The sequence below is a fragment of the Sus scrofa genome, chromosome 3 (assembly GCF_054392235.1).
Source record: "Sus scrofa isolate SSC_HxYL_T2T_F1_AM1 chromosome 3, Sscrofa_HxYL_maternal_Yorkshire_Landrace_v2.0, whole genome shotgun sequence".
Lineage (NCBI taxonomy): Eukaryota > Metazoa > Chordata > Mammalia > Artiodactyla > Suidae > Sus > Sus scrofa.
The window spans coordinates 54,559,657-54,581,053 of NC_139385.1; the positions used below are offsets into that span (position 1 = coordinate 54,559,657).

Consider the following 21,397-nt stretch of genomic DNA (forward strand, 5'->3'; position numbering starts at 1 on the left):
ATCTATAGATTCCATGTAATCCCAACCAAAATTCCAGCAAGTTATTTTGTGCTTATTGACAACCTGATTCTACAGTTTATATAGAGAAGCAAAAGACCCAACACAGTATTGAAGAAGAACAATCTGGGGAACTGACACTGCCTGACTCCAAGACTTACAGTAAAACTACAGTAATTAAGACAGTGTGTATTGGTGAAATAATCAACAAATCAATCAATGGAAGAGAATACAGGCTCAGAAATTGACACAGAAGTAAAGGCAGCACAATGGAGCAAAAATATTCTTTTACATAAATGGTAATTAAAATACCTGGAAATTCATAGGCAAACAAAGAAACCTAGACAGAGATCTTATATCCTTCACAAAAAATAACTCAAAATGGATGACAGATCTAAACGTAAAATGCAAAAATATAGAATTTCTAGAAGACAACATAGGAAAGAACCTTGGTGACTTTCAGTCTGAGGATGGTGTTTAGGTACAACACCAAAGACATGATCCATGAAGGAAATAATTGATAGGCTGGAGTGCATTAAAACAAAAACATATGCTTTATGAAAGACAATGTAAAGAGAATGAGAAGACAAGCTGCAGACTGTGAGGAAATATTCACAAAACATATCTGATAAAGGACTTTTTCCAAGATCTACAAAGAACACTTAAATCTCAACAATAATAAATCAAACAACATAATTTTAAAATAGGCAAAAAAACTGAACAGAGAACTCAACAGGGATGATATTCAGCATATGAAAACATGTTCAATATCATATGCCATTAGGAAAACGGAAATTAAAACAACAAGGATATGATAAGTGCGTCACTACACATCAATTAGAATGGCCAGGAGTTCCTGTTGTGGCTCAGGGAAAATGAACCCAACTAGTATCCATGAGGATGCGGGTTTGATCCCTGGCCTTGCTCAGTGGGTTAAGGATCCAGCATTGCCATGGGCTGTGGTGTAGGCTGCACATGCAGCTCAGATGCCGCATTGCTGTGGCTGTGGTGTAGGCTGGCAGCTGTAGCTCCGATTTGACCCCTAGCCAGGGTATTTCCATATGCTTCAGGTGTGGCCCTCAAAAGACAAAACAAAAACAAACAAACAAACAAAAAGAATGGCCAAAATCTGGAACACTGACAACTCCAAATGCTGACAAGGATGTGAAGCAGCAGAAACCTCATTCACTGCTGGTGGGAAAGTACAGTGGTACAGCTACTTTGGAAGGTAGTGCAACAGTTTCTTTTAAAACTAAACATTAGCTTAGGTTATGCACCAATCACACTCTTTGGTATATACCCAAATGAGTGAAACACTTGTGTCCACACAAGGATCTGCACACAGCAGCTTTATTCACAATTGCCAAAACATGGAAGCAACAAAGACGCCCTTAAGTAGGTGATGGATAAATGAACTACAGAACATTCAGACAAAGGAATATTCCTCAACACTAAAAAGAAATGAGCTCTCAAGCCATGAAAAGGCACAGAGGACCCTCAAATTAATACTAAGTGAAAGAAGTCAAATCTGAAAAGACTACATGGCTGTGGCAAGTTGACTTGAATGGACCCAAGGGTGCCAAGGGTGTTATGAAATATATGGTATATTTATTGATTTTTTAAAAAAATCTTGGAGCTCCCACTGTGGTGCAATGGAATCAGCAGCATCTTGGGAGTGCTGGAACTCATATTTCATCACAAGCACAGTGGGTTAAGATCTGACATTGCTGCAGCTGTGGTTTAGTTTGTGGCTGTGGCTCAGATCTGATCCCTGGCCTGAGAGCTCCATTTGCTGCAGGATGGCCAAAAAAAGAAATCTAAAATTCGGAACTTGGAAGTACACTGAACCTGTAACAGCGGGATCTGAGCCAGCATTGGAAAGAACACAAAGGTGGTCAGATTACCTGGTTTCTCACTGTACTGCTTGCTACCCAGGTGGCTTCTCAGGCCACCGGGCATCTCCAAACCTCCCTCCACTGACCATGTAGTGGCATGAAATGACCCCAGCCTTGCCTTCCACATAGGATTGCTATGACTATCATATGAAATACTAGATAAAAGCCTATGAAATGATTCATACATTTTTGAAAAGATTTTATTCTAAAGTCAAATTATTGGACTAATGGAGAAAAACAGGGAGTCATATTTATTTTTGATAAATTACTTCACAACAATTTCCTCCATGATTTCCATATTCGTTAATTTTTTCCTTTCCTTTTTAGGGCCACTCCTGAGGCATATGGAATTTCCCAGGCTAAGGGTCAAATTGGTGCTGCAGCTGCCAGCCTACACCACAGTCACAGCAATGCCAGATCCAAGCTATGACTGTGACCTACACCACAGCCTGTGACAACACCAGATCCTTAACCCACTGAGTGAGGCCAAGGATCAAACCTTCATCCTCATGGATACTAGTCAGGGTTATTAACCAGCTGAGCCACAAAGGGAGCTCCACTAATTCTTTAAAATCTTATTCACTTAATATGATTTGAAAATTCCTACTTACTTATAAACACAAGAATACAATAAAGTAGAAATCAAAATCGAAAATTTCTAAAAAACTGTTCAAATAGTCATATTTTTCAGTTTGGTGGCTTTTTTGTTTTTGCTATATCCAAAACCAAAGAAACTCAGAAAAGAGCCAAACCCATGTAGAAAATGATTGTAGCTTGACAAAAAATAAGCTGGCCCATGATGAACAGCAAATAGGCAAAGATCTTCTGTCATCTGGACAAGGCTAGCTGGGCATCAGTTCTGCTCCTCTGCCTGTGCCCCAGTAAATCTGGAATTAGAAGGCAACTGACACCTCAAATATTGAGGCTTGGGTGCTGTTTCTGCAGGTGCTCCTTGGTGCCAGAAAGATGTGTGAGGTACATGGTGGAAAGGGCCACTCTATGTGCACCTATGATTCTTTTTATATATATATATATATATATATATATATTATTTTCCCACTGTACAGCAAGGGGGTCAGGTTATCCTTAATGTATACATTACAATTACATTTTCCCCCACCCTTTCTTCTGTTGCAACATGAGTATCTAGACAAAGTTCTCAATGCTACTCAGCAGGATCTCCTTGTAAATCTATTCTAAGTTGTGTCTGATAAGCCCAAGCTCCTGATCCCTCCCACTACCTCCCCTTCCCATCAGGAAGCCACAAGTCTCTTCTCCAAGTCCATGATTTTCTTTTCTGAGGAGATGTTCATTTGTGCTGGATATTAGATTCCAGTTATAAGTGATATCATATGGTATTTGTCTTTGTCTTTCTGGCTCATTTCACTCAGTATGAGAGTCTCTAGTTCCATCCATGTTGCTGCAAATGGCATTATGTCATTCTTGTTTATGGCTGAGTAGTATTCCATTGTGTATATATACTACCTCTTCCGAATCCAATCATCTGTCGATGGACATTTGGGTTGTTTCCATGTCCTGGCTATTGTGAATAGTGCTGCAATGAACATGCGGGTGCACATGTCTCTTTTAAGGAGAGTTTTGTCAGGATAGATGCCCAAGAGTGGGATTGCGGGGTCATATGGAAGGTCTATGTATAGATTTCTAAGGTATCTCCAAACTGTTCTCCATAGTGGCTGTACCAGTTTCCATTCCAACAGTGCAGGAGGGTTCCTTTTTCTCCACAGCCCCTCCAGCACTTGTTATTTGTGGATTTATTAATGATGGCCATTCTGACTGGTGTGAGGTGGTATCTCATGGTAGTTTTGATTTGCATTTCTCTTATGATCAGCGATGTTGAGCATTTTTTCATGTGCTCATCGGCCATCTGTATATCTTCTTTGGAGAAATGTCTATTCAGGTCTTTTGCCCATTTTTCCATTGATTGATTGGCTTTTTTGCTGTTGGGGTGTATAAGTTGCTTATATATTCTAGAGATAAAGCCCTTGTCAGTTGCTTCATTTGAAACTATTTTCTCCCATTCCGAAAGTTGTCTTTTTGTTTTCTTTGGGGTTTCCTTTGCTGTGCAAAAGCTTTACAGGTTGATGAGGTCCCATGGGTTTATTTTTGCTCTAGTTTCTATTGCTTTCGGAGACTCACCTGAGAAAATATTCATGAGGTTGATGTCAGAGAATGTTTTGCCTATGTTTTCTTCTAGGAGTTTGATGGTGTCCTGTCATATATTGAAGGCTTTCAGCCATTCTGAGTTTATTTTTGTGCATGGTGTGAGGGTGTGTTCTAGTTTCATTGCTTTGCATGCAGCTGTCCAGGTTTCCCAGCAATGCTTGCTGAATAGACTTTCTTTTTCTCATTTTATGTTCTTGCCTCCCTTGTCAAAGCTTAATTGACCATAGGTGTCAGGGTTTATTTCCGGATTCTCTATTCTGTTCCATTGGTCTGTCTGTCTGTTTTGATACCAGTACCACACTGTTTTGATGACTGTGGCTTTGTAGTATTTCTTGAAGTCTGGGAAAGTTATGCCTCCTGCTTGGTTTTTGTTTCTCAGGATTGCTTTGGCGATTCTGGGTCTTCTCTTGTTCCACATAAATGTTTGGATTGTTTGTTCTAGTTCTGTGAAAACTGTCATGGGTCATTTGATAGGGATTGCATTGAATCTGTAGATTGCTTTGGGTAGTATGGCCATTTTTACAATGTTGATTTTCCCAATCCAGGAACATGGAATATCTTTCCATTTCTTTACATCTTCTTTGATTGCTTTGATTAAAGTTTTATAGTTCTCAGCACATAGGTCCTTTACCTCCTTGGTCAGGTGTATTCCAAGTTATTTGATTTTGTGAGGTGCAATTTTAAAAGGAATCGTATTTTTGTACTCCTTTTCTAATATTTCATTGCTGGTATACAGAAATGCCACTGACTTCTGAATGTTAATCTTATATCCTGCTACTTTGCTGAATTTATTCATCAGTTCAAGGAGTTTTGGGGTTGAGTCCTTAGGGGTTTCTATGGATAGTATCATGTCATCTGCATCCAGTGACAGTTTGATCTCTTCTCTTCCTATATGGATGCCTTTTATTTCTTTTGTTTGTCTAATTGCTATAGCTAGGACTTCCAAAACTATGTTGAAGAGCAGTGGTGAGAGTGGGCATCCCTGTCTTGTTCCAGATTTGAGTGAGAAGGCTTTTAGTTTTTCCCCATTGAGGATTATATTTGCTGTGGGTTTCTCATAAATGGCTTTGGTTATGTTCAGGAATGTTCCCTCTATACCCACTTTGGCGAGGGACTTTATCATGAATGGATGTTGGACTTTGTCAAATGCTTTTTCTGTGACTATTGAGATGATCATATGATTTTTGACTTTTTTTTTGTTAATGTGGTGTATGATGCTGATTGATTTGCGTATGTTGAACCATCCTTGTGAACCTGGGATGAACCCAACCTGGTCACGGTGTATAATTTTTTTGGTATGTTCTTGGATTCGGTTGGCTAAGATTTTGTTGAGAATTTTTTTTTTTTTGTCTTTTGTCTTGTTGTTGTTGTTGTTGCTATTTCTTGGACCGCACCCGCGGCATATGGAGGTTCCCAGGCTAGGGGTCTAATCGGAGCTGTAGCCACCGGCCTACGCCAGAGCCACAGCAACTCGGGATCCGAGCCACGTCTGCAGCCTACACCACAGCTCACTGGCAACGCCGGATCGTTAACCCACTGAGCAAGGGCAGGGATCGTACCCGCAACCTCATGGTTCCTAGTCGGATTCGTTAACCACTGCGCCACGATGGGAACTCCTGTTGAGAATTTTTGCATCTGTATTCATCAATTATATTGGCCAATAGTTTTCTTTTTTGGTGGTATCTCTGTCTGGTTTTGGAATGAGGGTGATGGTGGCATCATAGAATGTCTTTGGGAGTATCCCTTCTTCTTCAAACTTTTGAAAGAGTTTAAGGAGGATGGGCACCAATTCCTCTTTATATGTTTGATAAAATTCACCTGTGAAGCCATCTGGTCCTGGACTTTTATTTGTAGGGAGTGATTTTATGACCTCTTCAATTTCATTTCTAGTGATCGGTCTGTTCAGTTGGTCTGTTTCTGCTTGATTCAGTTTTGGCAAGCTGTAAGATTCTAGAAAATTGTCCATTTCTTCCAGATTGTCAAACTTGTTGCCATACAGTTGTTCATAGTATTCTCTTATGGTTTGTTGTATTTCTGCTGTATCCGTTGTGATTTCTCCTTTGTCATTTATAATTTTGGTTGTTTGGGTTCTTTCTCTCCTCTTTTTAGTGAGTCTGGCCAGGGGTTTGTCAATTTTGTTCACCTTTTCAAAGAACCAGCTCTTGGTTTTATTAATTTTCTCTATTGTTTTTTGAATCTCTACTTTATTGATTTCTTCTTTGATCTTTATAATTTCCTTCCTTCTGCTGACTTTAGGACTTTTTTGTTCTTCTTTTTCTAATTCGTTTAGGTGGAGGGTTAAGTTGTCAATTTGGGATCTTTCTTCTTTTTTTGAGAAAGGCCTGGATTGCTATAAATTTCCCTCTGAGCACCGCTTTCGCAGCATCCCATATATTTTGAGAGGTTGTGTCTTCATTATCATTTGTTTCAAGGTAGTTTTTAATGGCCTTCTTGATTTCCTCATTGAACCATTGGTTTTTTAGTAGCATGGTGTTTAGTCTCCATGTAGTAGGTTTTTTCTCTTTCCTTTTCCCATGGTTGATTTCTAATTTCATGGCATTGTGGTCAAAGAAGATACTTGAGATAATTTCTATGCTTCTAAATTTATTGAGATTAGCTTTGTGTCCCAATATGTGGTCGATTCTTGAGAATGTTCCATGAGCATTTGAGAAGAATGTGTATTCTGCTTTTTTTGGATGTAGTGTCCTGAAGATATCAGTTAAGTCTAACTTTTCTACTGTTTCCTTTAGGATCTCTGTTGCTTTATTGGTTTTCTGTCTAGAGGATCTGTCCATTGATGTGAGGGGGGTATTCAAGTCTCCTACTATGATTGTATTCCCATCAATATCTCCCTTTATGTCTGTTAATATTTGTTGTATGTATCTGGGTGCTCCTATATTTGACGCATATATGTTGACGATAGTAACATCCTCTCCTTGGATGGATCCCTTAATCATTAAGTAGTGTCCTTCTTTGTCTTTATGTCTTTTGTTTTAAAGACTATTTTGTCTGATATGAGCGTTGCGACTCCCGCTTTTCTGTCTTGTCTATTGGCGTGAAATATTTTTCCCCACCCTTTCACTTTCAATCTATATGTATCTTTTGTCCTAAGGTGAGTTTCTTGTAGGCAGCATATTGAAAGTTTTTGCCTTTTTATCCACTCAGCCACTCTGTGTCTTTTGATTGGGGCATTCAGTCCATTGACATTTAAGGTGATAATTGATAGATGATTATTTATTTCCATTTGAACCTCATGTTCCAGTTGATTCTATGGTTCTCCATTCTTCCTTTCTTTTCTTTTTTTTTTCTTTTTTGGTTGGATGGTCTCCTGTTATTATTTGCTTGAGTGTTTTTTTTTTAAATTTTTTGCAAATGCAATATTTGGTTTCGGCTTGTGGTTGCCCTGTTTTTTAAGTATACTAACCCCTTCCCATAATTGTGTGTTTTAGCCTGATGGTCCTGTAAGTTCAAACACTTCATTACTATGTTAAAATTAAGAAGAGCAACATACAAACAAATTTACTTCCTAACATCCCTTGCCCACATTTTTATGGTTTTGATGACTCTTTTTTATTTTTTTCTTTTTAATTTTATTTTGTTTGAAGCATGTTCATGATTAAATCTGTATGCTGGCTTATTTGAGTGCCTGCTCTCTGATTGCGGTTTCCTCACTCCTAGTTCTTCCTCTTCTTCTTTTTTTTCCTTTTCTTTTTTCTTCCCGTTCTTTCCTTTCTTTTTGGTTTAGAGAAGCCCTTTCAATATTTCCTTTAACCTGGGTTTTGTGTTGCTGTATTCTTTAAGTTTTTGTTTGTTGGGAAAAATTTTTATTTCCCCTTCTGTTTTAAATGATATTCTTGCTGGATAGAGTATTCTAGGTTGCATATTTTTTCCTTTGAGCACTTTAAATATCTCTTGCCATTCCCTCCTGGCCTGTAGTGTTTCTGTAGAGAAATCAGCTGATATTCTTATGTCCTTGTAGATAACATTCTGTTTTTCTCTTGCTGCCTTTAGGATCCTCTCTTTATCACTAACTTTTGCCATTTTTATTATGATGTGTCTTGGTGTGGGTCTGTTTGGGTTCAGTTTGTTTGGGGCCCTCTATGTGCACCTATGATTCTGAAAGCAGACTGGGAGTTTAAAAAATGCATATGATTTTATCTCCCATTGTCTGTTCAAACAATAGAATAAACATTGTTCCATGCAGAAGCAGATAAAATAAGCAGGGAACGAATCTTCTCATCACTGTCCACTCCAGTGCCCAGTGCCTAGCTCCTTCAATGCTGAAGGTGCTCCATGAACATCAGTGGCGACGGAGAAGGAGAAGAAGGAGAAGAAAGAGAAGGAGAAGAAGGAGAAGAAGAAGGAGAAGAAGATTCCAACAACAGTAATGGAAACATCAAATGCAGAAATAACAACAACAATAACCCTGGGTAGCAGCGGCTGTGTAAAACTGTCACCTTGGCCAGAATTCCTTCCATGGATGTTTCTGGGCAGAGTGGGCTACCAGAGTCCTATCTGTGCATGATTTGCAGGTGGAGCGCAGCACTTTGGTTTTCACTCTTGGAAAGTTGGAGCAGGGGCTTCTGCAGCTCACACTAGTGCTGATGATGTGCTGCTCGCCTTGGTGTGCCATGGCTCCCCCTCCCTTCGATCCTCCCTCCTCTCCATCTCCAGGGCCAGGTGGCTGTTCAGCTCCTTGGCGAAGGGGACTAGCTTTTCCCTATTTCATCAAGGCTGGAGGCAGTGAGACGGACCTGGGTTTGAGCCTAGCCTTGTGGGTTTGACTTGTGCTCATGGGTTCCAGCTCCCTCACTTTATATCCATCTTTACTTCCTGACTGTTTGCCCTGCAGACTTCAAGCTCCAGCATAAGACACAAAGACAGCCTTGCAGACTGTGTAGCCTGCTTCCACAATTGCGTGAGACCAACTCTCTGTAACAAACCTCTTATTAAATACATGTTCCTTCTATTGGTTTTACTTCTCTGAGGGCACCATGACAGATACAAGGGCTTTCTATGTGCATGACGATGCCACAAGCCAACTGCTAACAACTCATGCAGTCTACACAGTGATGCTATCAGGTGGGTATGGACAGGCACAGAGGATAAGAAACTTACCCAAGATGATGCAGCTACTAAGTGGCTAATAAGATGCCCATGTTATATTGTTCATTAGAAAAATGCAAACTCCCAAGCAAATGATGCATAAAATGATTCAACTTTTTAAAAACAAAACAAAAATAATAAAAGATACATATGCGTACATGGAAAAAGTTTGAGAAATATGGAGCAACCACTTAACGTGATTATTGCTGAAGGGTCAAATTCTGAAGCCTTTTATTTTCATAGCTCTTTACTATTTGAAAGTTTACAATAAGCAGTTATAATTATACTTGCTGGACTTTATCCCAAGGAAATAAAGGATATGCACAAAAATTTGGCTACGAGGTTATATACTATGCTATTCTTTGCTATAGCAAGAATCGGGGAAGAAACATAAATGTCCAACAATAAAGGATTGAGCAAACAAATTATGGCATATTATTACAATAATGTTCTAGAATAAGATTTAATGGCAGGTAAATAGATTATACTATTTTAAGTGAAAAAAGTAGGTTACAACCTAAATATCCCCATGGGGTTGCTTTCCTCATTGTGTCCTAGGCTCTTGTTTTGTGGAAAATAACTTTCCTACCAATTGCTTTTCATCCGTTATTCACAGACGTATAGAACTGGCATCCCTATTCCCACATCGGTCATAAGAAACCAGGTTTAGGGACAGTTAAATAGCCACTTTCCTGTTTAATTCTTGGACGACATCTTTTGTTTCTTTATAAAATCTGGCGTTTGTTTTTTCTACTGACTTTCATTCATGGTAACCAGATGCCTTGTGTTATCTGGTGATTTTTGTTTTTAAGCTTTTATCTGATGTACGGGAGTCCCTAGTATCTAAACTGAAGTTGCTTTCTTTCAGAGATAATGTAGATCTTCTTAGAAAGCTGGGGCTGAATTTTAAGAACACCCCAGTTCCTTTGAGGTTCCCAGCCTGACACTAGCGTCTCTCCTTCAGCTGTCTTACCTTGTGGCAAACTTCCTTAGTGTCTCTCGAACCTGGGGCTGCTAGCATTATCTGCCAATTGACCGAGGAGTTTGTTTAACATGCATTGCTTTTGTTTTGCCACACTGCATGTTTGCCTGAGGGCTTTCTCTTGCTTTGTGAGCAATGCTTTAAGAGCCATACTTATTATATAGGTATAAACTACTTCTCATAGATTATCTGGGATCTAGTTGTATTAAGACAGGAGGAGCATGTCATCTGGGAGAAGAAGCAGTGAGACAACTGTTTTCTATTGCACCCAAGTGAATCCATTATTCATTCATATATTCTTTCATTCACTCACTTACTCAAACATTCATTTATTCAGTATGTATTTGCTGAACACCTATTGAATGCCGGGCCCTATGCTAGAGCTTTCTACTAGAGCTGAAAGTAAATTTCTGAGCTTAATAGTTTACGTGAATGTCTGTATATCTTTTCAGTAGTTAGAACCACCACCTTTTTCTTAAGACCTATGTGAAACATTCTGAGTGACAGAGAAATAAGAAGCATTGGTTACTGAAGTTTAGGGTATGTAAGAAGATCATTTAAGTAAGAATCTTAATAATAATCAGAATAATTTTAGAAAAAAATATGACAGCTCCTGTCCAGTAGCAGCTTGTTAATAATTAAGATGCTTATAAGTACTTGGATCTTCTTTGAAGAAAATCAGCTGATAAATACAAAACACCAACCTCATTTTAGTTTGTACTTTGTGCCAGTCATGCTCAAGTTAGAAAAGGAAATCCCATGTATATTTCACAGGCATAATTCATAGGTAATCCATTCACTCAAGAAGCTTTTCAGGGGCACAACGTGTTCCAGAACAACCAATAATCTCTGCCCTTAGGGATTCCACACTCTAGGAGTTCCTGTCATGGCTCAGTGGTTAACGAACCCAACTAGTATCCACGAGGATGTGGGTTCGATCCCTGGCTGTGCTCCGTGGGTTAAAGGATCTGGCATTGCCGTAACCTGTAGTGTAGGTCATACAGGTGTGGCTTGGATCTGGCGTTACTGTGGCTGTGGCACAGGCTGGCAACTACACCTCCAATTTGACCTCTAGCCTGGGAACCTCCATGTGCTGCAAGTGCAGCCCTAAAAAGACCAAAAAAAAAAAAATCCACACTCCAGCATGAAAGGCAAACAAGAAGATAAACGATTAGAATACAGTGTGATACCATACATGACCTTTTGAGATGGAGTTTACTTGAGTGGGGATAGAGAGGACACCCAGTGGTAAACAGACCTGCTGATAAACTCAGTGCTGGTTAGCTCAGGAAAAGATGACCTCTCTGCTCCTCTTACCTCTTCTGTTGCTCTTCCTGATAGTTTTGCTTTATTTTAGCGTCATTTTCCATTGTTTCTTTTATCCTTTCCTCTAATTGCTTCTTCCCCAAAATACAAGTGTCTGTGAGACAGACTTTATGAGCATGTTCTAATTTCTGCTGCAGATCCGAAATCCTAAATGAAAAAAAAAAATTTACAAATAAAACGTTTAAGTGTGACCTATTTTTCCAATTGGGGAAATACCATATAAACAGCAAACAATAATGCTAACATAAAAATCTCATCTAGGAGTTCCTGCTGTGGCTCAGCAGGTTAAGAATCCAACTAGTATCCATGAGGATGCCAGTTCGATCCCTGGCCTCACTCAGTGGGTTAAAAGCTCTGGCATTGCAGCAAGCTGTGGTGTAGGTCAAAGACACGGCTTGGATCCTGAGTTGCTGTGGCTGTGGTATAGGCCAGCAGCTGCAGCTCCAACATGACCCCTAGCCTGGGAAATTACATGTGCCACAGATATGGTCCTAAAAAGACAAAAAAATAATAAGAAGAACAAGAAAAAGTAGAAGAAAAAATATCATCTAAAGCAAAGAATGTGACTAGATTTTTTTTTTTTTTTTTTTTTTTTTTTTGGCAGCGCCCATGGCATATGGACATCCCTGGGCCACCGACCAGCTGTAGCTGTGACCTATGCTACAGCTGTGGCAACACCAGCTCGTTTAACCCACTGTAGCATGCTGGAGATCAAATCTGTGTCTCCACAGCGACCTGAGCTGCTGCAGTTGGATTCTTTTTCGTTGTTTTGTTTTGTTTTTTGACAGGGGTCAAATTGGAGCTGCAGCTGCTGGCCTATGCCATAGCTACAGTAACTCTGGATCTGAGCTGTGTCTGCAGTGTACTTGCAACTCAAGGCAATGCCAGATCCATAACCCAGTGAGCAGGGCCGGAGATGGAACCCGAATCCTCATGGATACTAGTCAGTTTAATATCGCTGAGCCACAATGGGAATTCCTGCAGTCGGATTCTTATCCCACTGCAATACAGTGGGAACTTCTTGACTAGATAGATTTTAATTTTAAAATTAAATTACTTAATTTTTGCAATATATAATACATTCACATAGCTTAGTGTGTGTATAAGCTAAGCTACATAATGAAATGTCTCTTTCCTGTATCAAGTCTTCTTCCCAGTTTTCCACCATCAAATAGGTAATCACTGGTATTAGCTTCTTGTGCACCCTTCTAGAGATTTATTCATGCATATATAAACAAATACTGCTACAGAGTTCTCCAGCATACACACATTTTTTACACAAATGATGGCATATTATGTATACTTTTGCAACTTGTTTTTAAAAAAATATATTTGGTGATTTTTTATATTACACATAAAATATATAGAATTGTCTTCTCTTACAGCTGCACTGAAGGATATACTATAACTTCTTTAACTAAAACTCTACTGATGGACATGTAGGTTGATTCCAATCTTTGGGTAATATAAACAATACTATTACAAACCATGTCTTTAGAACAACTTATGAGATGTGACTTTGCTAGGACAAAGGTCATTATTTATTTAATAATAATGTCAAGCTGTCTCCACAGGTTTTAGACCAATTCACACGTCTTACAGGGACGTGTGAGAGTGGCTATTTTCTCCACAATAGGACTAGGATCGTGAATAATATCTCAGAACAAAACAGAAGAGTCTCTTACAGACCAAGTGCCTACTGGCATAATGCACAGTGCCAGCAGTGCCGTCTTCACTGCTCTGTTAAAACTAAAAATAAGGGAGTTCCCATCGTGGTGCAGTGGTTAAGGAATCCCACTAGGAACCATGAGGTTGCGGGTTCGATCCCTGGCCTTGCTCAGTGGGTTAAGGATCCGGCGTTGCTGTGAGCTGTGGTGTGGGTTGCAGACATGGCTTGGATCCCACGTTGCTGTGCCTGTGGCGTAGGCCAGCGGCTGCAGCTCCGATTCGACCCCTAGCCTGGGAACCTCCACATGCCTCAGGTGCAGCTCCAGAAAAGGCAAAAGGACAAAAAAAAAAAAACAAACAAAAAAAACAATTAAAAAAAACCCTAAAAATAAGATTTATGAATCTTAAAAAGAGATAGTTTTATTTTAGAATTTATGTGTTAAACCAAAAGTGTCAGAGTTCCCGTTGCAGCTCAGCAGGAATGAGTCTGACTAGGATCCACGAGGATGCAGCTTTGATCCTTGGCCTCGCTCAGTGGGTGAAGGATCCAGCTTTGCCATGAGCTGTGGTGTAGGTCACACATGTGGCTTGGATCTGGCATTGCTGTGACTGTGGTGTAGGCCGGCAGCTACAGCTCCTGTTTGACCCCTAGCTTGGGAACCTCCATATGCTGCGGGTGTGGCCCTAAAAAGACAAAAAAGAAAGGAAAAAAAGACTAAAGGTGTCATTAAACTTTTTTTATTAGCTCTCCCTTTAATTTGTTTACATAGTTTTATAAACCCTTGTGTCACCTAACATTGTGACTAGTATGCAGTATGTGCTCAGTAAATACTTCTCAGATGTATAGTTTGCAGCAAAATAGTTGTTCTCCCTCTACTGTATTCAGGACACAACACCACATTCTTTACAATGGTCTGGCACCACATTCCCCACGAATGCTCAGTGGATGCCAGTGAAGAGCAGTCCTTTTCTAAGAGAAGGGCCGCCTGCATCAGCCGTAGGTCCCTGCAGAGCCTGCTCACTACAGGAGTGGCCAAGATGCAGTGATTCGAGGGCAAGGGCAAGGGTGGCCAGTTAGCTGAGGCTCAAGTTCCTTCAAGCTGCCCCCTTTAGTTCTGCTGAGGGCAAATGCTTCCTTAAAGATGCTCAGTTCTAATTGCACAGGTCAAAGTATTGCCCCGTTGGCTTCTCTGTCAAGGGCAAATGAAAAACTTTTGAACCCACCATCCAGTTTAGGAAAGAGAATCTTTCAAAGTTCCCTGACGGTCAGCAGGTTAAGGATTTGGTATTGTCACAGCTGTGCCTCAGGTTGCTGCTGTGGCGTGGGTTCAATCCCTGGTCTGGAAACTTCCATATGCCACAGGCACAGCAAAAAAAAAAAAAAAAAAAAAAAAAAAAAGGAAAAGAAGGAAAGAAAGACAATGTTTCCAGGATAAAGGCTACTCTACTCTGTGGCCCTCTTTGACCATCGCTCCCGTTCCCTCCTCACCTGAGAAAACGAGCATCTCTAAATTTATATTAATCATTTTTGTGCTTTTTCTTACAATAAGATCTATCTTCATATGACACGGTTGTTATTTTGTATTATTCTGACCCTCGATATCAGTAAAATCATACTGTGTTTATGGTGACTAGGTTTTTTATTTAACGCTGCACTGGAGTACAGCCAGCACCTAGGGTTCATGCATTTTCATCGTCATGTGCTGTTCTGCATAAATACGCAATTTATCTACTCCACCTCATGGGAGCAGATATTTGGACTGGTTACAATTTTCTGCTATTTGGAACAATGTGACTATGAAAATGACAGCATTTCTGTTTTCTGATGCATATGTGCAGTATAATAGCTCCCTCAGTGTTCACACCTAGCAGTAGAAGTGCTGTGTTGTGTAGTATATATATACATATGTATACATATATACACACACACACACACACACACACACGCCAAATTGCTTTCTGAAGTGTTTACCCTAATTTACTCTTCCAACTGCAGTCAGAATATGTGTTCCTGTTGCACAAAATCCAGCTCCAATATTTAGTACTATCTAAATTTAAAAATTTTGGGAGTTCCCATTGTGGCTCAGCAGTGACAAACCCGACTAGCATCCGTGAGGATGAGGCTTTGATCTCCCCGGGCCTCGTACAATGCGTCAAGGTTCTGGCAATGCCGTGAGCTGTGGTGTAGGCGGCAGACATGGCTCAGATTCTACGTGGTTGTGGCATAGGTCGCTGGCAGCTCCAGCTCTGATTCGACCCCCAGGCTGAGAACTTCCATATGCCGCAGATGTGGGACTAAAAGGACAAAAAAAAAAAAAATTTAAATGTCACCAGTCTTTATTAACTTTACCAATTTCCTTTTGTAAGTGGAGGAATGACACACATACAGTCAAGTACACACATCTTACCTGTCAATGAAGCCAACAAAGTTTTACTTAGATAACCAACTTCTCCAGACTAAGAGAACGAGTACTTTCAGCACCACGGAAGCTTCCCTCATGTTCCCATTGATTTTATTTTATTATTATTATTTTTTATTTTTGGCCACACCTGAAGCATGCAGAAGTTCCTAGGCCAGATACTGAACTTGAGCCACAGCAGCAACAACAGAGAACCCTGAACCACTAGGCCTCCACGGAACTCCTCCTCCTCCATGTAACACCCTCATAAAGACACCCACTTGCTTATCACCATAGGTTAGTTTTGTTTATTCTTGAGCCTCAGATAAACGAAAATACATAGTATGAACTCTTCTTTGCTGGCTTCTTTATTTAAAACCGTAATTAGGAGTTCCCGTTGTGGCTCAGCAGAAGCAAATCTGACTAGTATTCATGAGGACAGAGGTTCGATCCCTGGCCTCACTCAGTGGGTTAAGGATCCAGCATTGCTGTGAGCTGTGGTATAGGTCACAGAGGCAGCTCGGATCTGCTATTGCTATGGCTCTGGCATAGGCTGGCGGCTACAGCTCCGACTCGACCCCTAGCCTGGGAACCTCCATATGCTGCAGGTGCAGCCTTAAAAGGCACACACACACACACACACACAGCTATAGTACCTACATCGAGCTCCATATTCCCTGTGTGACAAAGGTACCAAGTTGTAACATCTTGACATGTATTGGAATAAACAACTCCAAAACTGTTTTTAACAGCAGCTGTAGCTCTAATTTGTCCCCTAGCCTGGGAACCTCCATATGCCACAGGTGTGGCCCTAAAAAAGACAAAAAAAAAACCCAAAAACAAACAAAAAAACAAAAAACAAAGCAAAAAAATAAATCCATAATTATTATTTTAAATTTTATATTTAATTTTTATTTTATGTTATATTTGATTTACAATATTGTGTTAGTTTCAGGTATTAAGCAAAGTGATTCAGTCATATATGTATATATATACATATTTCCATTCTTTTTTAAAATGGAATTATTTTAATTTTTTATTATTTTTATTTATTTATTTATTTTATTTTTTGTCTTTCTGTCTTTTCTAGGGCCCCACCCATGGCATGAGATCCAAGGCTAGGGGTCTAATTGGAGCTGCAGCCACCAGCCTACACCACAGCCACACCAACACCACAGCCACAGCAATGCCATATCTGAGCTGCATCTGGGACTTAGACCACAGCTCATGGTAACGCCGGATCCTTAATTCACTGAGTGAGGTCAGGAATTGAACCCATGTCCTCATGGTTCCTAGTCGGACTGGTTAACCACTGTGCCATGACGGGAACTCCACATATTTCCATTCTTATTCAGATTCTTTTCCTATACAAGTTATTTTAGAATATCGAACGGAGTTCCCTGTGCTATACAGTAGGTCTTTGTTGATTATCTCTTACACATAACAGTGCAGACATGTTAACCCTAAACTTCTAAATTTATCCCCCCTGCCCTTCTCCACTTTGGTAACCATAGGTTTGTTTTTGAAGTCTTTTTTTTTTTTTTTTTTTTTGCCTTTTTGCCATTTCTTGGGCTGCTCTCGTGGCACATGGAGGTTCCCAGACTAGGGGGTCAATTGGAGCCATAGCCATTGGGATCTAATGGTTCTTAGTCAGATTTGTTAACTGCTAAGCCATGACGGGGACTCCTGTTTTCGAAATCTTTGAGTCTGTTTCTGTTTTGTAAGTAAGTTCGCTTGTATCACTTTTTTTAATATTCCACATATAATTGATATCATATGGTATTTGTCTTTCTTTTTCTGTCTTACTTAGTATGATAATCTCTAGGTCCATTGATGTTGCTGCAAATAGCATTATTTTATTCTTTTTTATGACCGAGTAATATTCCATTGTATAAATGTACCACATCTTTATCCATTTCTCGGTCGATGGACCTCAGTCGATGGACATTTAAGTTGCTTCTATGTCTTGGCTACTGTCAACAGTGTTGCCATGAACAAAGAATGCATGTATCTTTTCAAATTACAGTTTTATGCAGATATATGCCCAGGAGTGGGATTGCTGGACGTTATGGTAGTCCATTTTCAGGATTTTTTTTTGTCTTTTTAGGGCTGCACCCATGGCATATGGAAGTTCCCAGGCTAGGGGTCCCATCAGAGCTGTAGCCATTGGTGTATGCCAGAGCCACAGCAATGTGGGATCTGTGCTGAGTCTGCGACCTACACCATGGCTCACAGCAACGCCAGATTCTTAACACACTGAGTGAGGCCAGGGATTGAACCCTTGTCCTCATGGATGCTAGTCAGGTTTGTTAACAACTGAACCATGAAGGGAACTCGTATTTTTAGTTTTTTAAGGAAGCTCCATATTGTTCTTCATAGTGGTTGTACTGATTTACATTCCCACCAACAGTGAAGGAGGGTTCCCTTTTTTTCCCACACTCTCTCCAGCATATACTGTTTGTAGACATTTTGATGGTGGCCATTCTGACTTGTGTGAGATGATATCCTCATTTTAATTTTGATTTGCATTTCTCTAATAATTAGGGATATTGAGCATCTTTTCATGTTTTTTTTTTTTGTGCTGGCTTCTTTAGCTCAAAATCAGGTTTTTGCACTTAAGCCAGATTGCTATCATCTAATTTTAATGTTTGTTTTATCTTTACATAATGCGATGAAATAATTTTTATGTAATATTTGACTCTCAGGCAAACCCGCAGATCAAAATGTGCAAGTGTTACATACTACTGCCACCTGGTGTTAGGCAGCCTAAAATGCAGGGGCAGGGAGTTCCCCGGTTGCTCAGCTGGTTAAGGATACTGCCTTGTCACTGCTGTGGTACAGGCTCGATCCCTGGCCCAGGAACTTCCACATGCCACAGGTGTGGCCCCAAAACGCATTCAGGAACTATATTTCAAATGGTTCATTTCACAACATCCATCCCTCCAAAAGTTATGAAATAAAAATAAGTCAATCCAAATGAGAGAATAAGCCCTTTACAATTTGAAACTCATTTGGCCTCAGTGAGCTCTTTAAGTTTATACTATAGCTTTAATGAAACTTACCTTTTTGAGTTAATGTAGTCTTAAAAAACACACCAGATTTACTGGAGCTCTTGGAGCAGGTGGCGTCAAAAGAGAGGAAAGTGTGGGAGGGTAAAAAAACAAAAACTAAACCCCTGGAATGCTATCAAGTTTGCACTGTACCTATTTCTTAAAATCCTTAGGGAAATGGTATTTCGGTCACAGTATCCCAGATGTGCTGTTTATTGAATAATCACCTTTTCCTCTGCTGCAGCAATGTTAGATTTCTCCCGAGCCAGCTCTTCCTTGAGGCTGCTCAGTGATTTACCGCTCTGAGCCTGTGTAAGGACTTCCAGCTCCATTTCTTTGATTGTCTGCTGACAGTGCTTCCACTCAGCTGTGAGTGAAGAGCACATTTTTGCGCTGTCCAATAACTTCTGCTGGGCGTGCTTTAGTTCAGTTTTGATCTAGAGATGGGGCATAGATAAAAGTGACAAAAACAAGCACAGGATGAAGGTGAACGTGAGCCAGAATAAGCAGCTTGCGAAGGAGTGGAGTCCCCCAAGAGCTGACAAATACCAGCGTCACGTGGCTGCCTACCTCTCTACAGCTGCTCTGGGCTGGTAAGGTTTGCCAAGGTCTAGCTATAGCCAGACAGTGGCTGGACGAAGGAATTTTCCTATGAGTTGCTATACGTGCACAGTCTAAATGGTTTCTATCCTCTTTTTTTCCCCAGTCTACTTCAAGCTGGCTTTCATTCCTACTTCCTGACACTGTTTTTGCCAAAGGCACGACTGACCTCCCCAAGGCCAGAATTTAAGTCCAGTGGACACCTGATCTGTGAGCAGCAGTCACGCCTTCCATCTCCAAAAGTTCTCCCCTTGGAGCCTGTGACGTCATCCCCTCCCGGTTACTAACCTCTGCTGTCACTTCTTGGTTTCTTGGGGAGACTATTCCAGAGCACCAGCTCTAACACTACTATTGGACTGTCAGATGCCTTCCCTTCTAATCTGCTCTCCACACTGCAACCACAGTGTTCCTTTAAAAACACACATGGCACTACCTCACCCCCTGCTCCTTAGATCTCTGAGTGGCTTTGCCATCACTCAGGGAACGTATCCCAGCAGCGTGCCTGGCTTTGAAGGATCTGGCCTTTGTGAGATTAAAATTATCTTGTCATTCCTCTTGCTTCCACGGGTCTCCTGTCATGCTGGTTCCTATTTAAGAGTTTACAACGAGTAGAGGCCAAAACAAAGAAATCAAAGAGAAGAAGAGACTGAGTGTTGGGGCTTTGGCACACTGAGTTGGTTCAGGACTGTGAAAATTAAACTTATTGTACATGGAACGGGGACACAGGCTTCATATATATTATCCACTTGCCCCACAGACCAAGAAAGCTAAAGGTCTCTGAGACCTGTGGTCATTGGTCTCTTAGACACAGTGCCCAGCATTTTGGCAGTGCTGGTAATGACGAAATGAAACAACACTGGGGCAAACACTGCCACGGCCAATGATGTGTGCATCTAGGATGGCTTCTTCAGCTTCAGGTTGGGACGTTTAAGGACCAGGAAGAGATTTCAGTACAGTGTCTCAGCGTTGGTGGTGGCAGAACTGCTCTCGGCCTCAAGCTCTGCAAGCCTATAGCACTCTTCTTTATATTCTGAACCAGAAACATGCAAGATGCCCATAAATCATAAAAAAATACATAAATTGTAATATTTTCTCACAGTGGAATACTCTACTGCTAAAAAAAAAAGAACAAACAATGGTCACACATCACAACATGGATGAAGCTTCCAAACAAAGTAGGTTGTTTTTGTTTTTTTGGGTTTTTTTTTGTCTTTTGTCTTTTTAGGGCCACACCCACAGCATATGGAGGTTCCCAGGCTAGGGGTCTAATTGGAGCTATAGCTGCTGGCCTAGGCCAGCACAGCAACTCGGGATCTGAGCCACGTCTGCGACCTACACCACAGCTCACGGCAACGCTGGATCCTTAACCTACTGAGCAAAGCCAGGGATTGAACCCGCAACCTCAATGTTCCTAGTTGGATTCAGTTCCGCTTCACCAAGATGGGAACTCCCAAATTAGATTGTTCAGAAGATCGCTTCTTGGCCTTTTGGCTAAGATCAAGTGTAGATTGTTCAGAAGACAGAAGGTGTGTATTTTGATTATATTTGTAAAATATTCAAAAACAGGCAAAACTGAACTATGCTGTGTGGGATTCATACATAGGTGATGAAACTATAAAGTAAAGCAAGAGAGTAATTACTTAAATGAGTGGTTCCTGCTAAGATGGAAGGAGATGGGATTTTGATGGGAAAGAGATCTGCAGGGGTTGGTGGTACCCAGGCCATGCGTGATTTCTTTCCCTAGTGGTGGTTACATGGGTAATCACTGTACAACAATTCCTTGAACCATAAATTTATGTTTTATGTACTTTCTGAATGCTTCACAATAAATGGTTTAAAAGCCACAAAGTAGGATTCGTGTTTCTTAACCAGTCTTATAAGTGCGCCTAACATTAGCCAGAGACCCAGAGTTTGATCATCTCTGAGTGGATTTTAAAAAGTCAGCTCCCAGTGTGCAAAGATGAGGTTCCAAAATAGCCCCCAATTGGAGTTCCCGTTGTGGCTCAGTAGTAACGAACCCGACTAGTGTCCACGAGGATGGGGATTCCATCCCTGGCCTTGCTCAGTGGGTTAAGGATCCAGTGTTGTTGTGAGTTGCCGTGTAAGTCACAGACGCGGCTTAGATCTGGCATTGCTGTGGCTGTGGCGTTAGGCCAGCAGCTGTAGCTCCGATTTGATCCCGAGCCTGGG

The 21,397-nt window shown here is 40.7% G+C and overlaps 1 protein-coding gene across 1 annotated transcript in view; it reads right to left on the reverse strand.

Moving 5' to 3' along the window:
- The window catches only part of LOC110258096 (coiled-coil domain-containing protein 30-like), a 97,767-nt gene that overhangs the window by 61,665 nt on the left and 14,705 nt on the right, over positions 1–21,397 (reverse strand). The window contains 2 exon segments of the mRNA XM_085018425.1: positions 11,482–11,631; positions 18,830–19,044. Of these exon segments, the coding sequence (XP_084874551.1) occupies positions 11,482–11,631; positions 18,830–19,044 (365 nt within the window).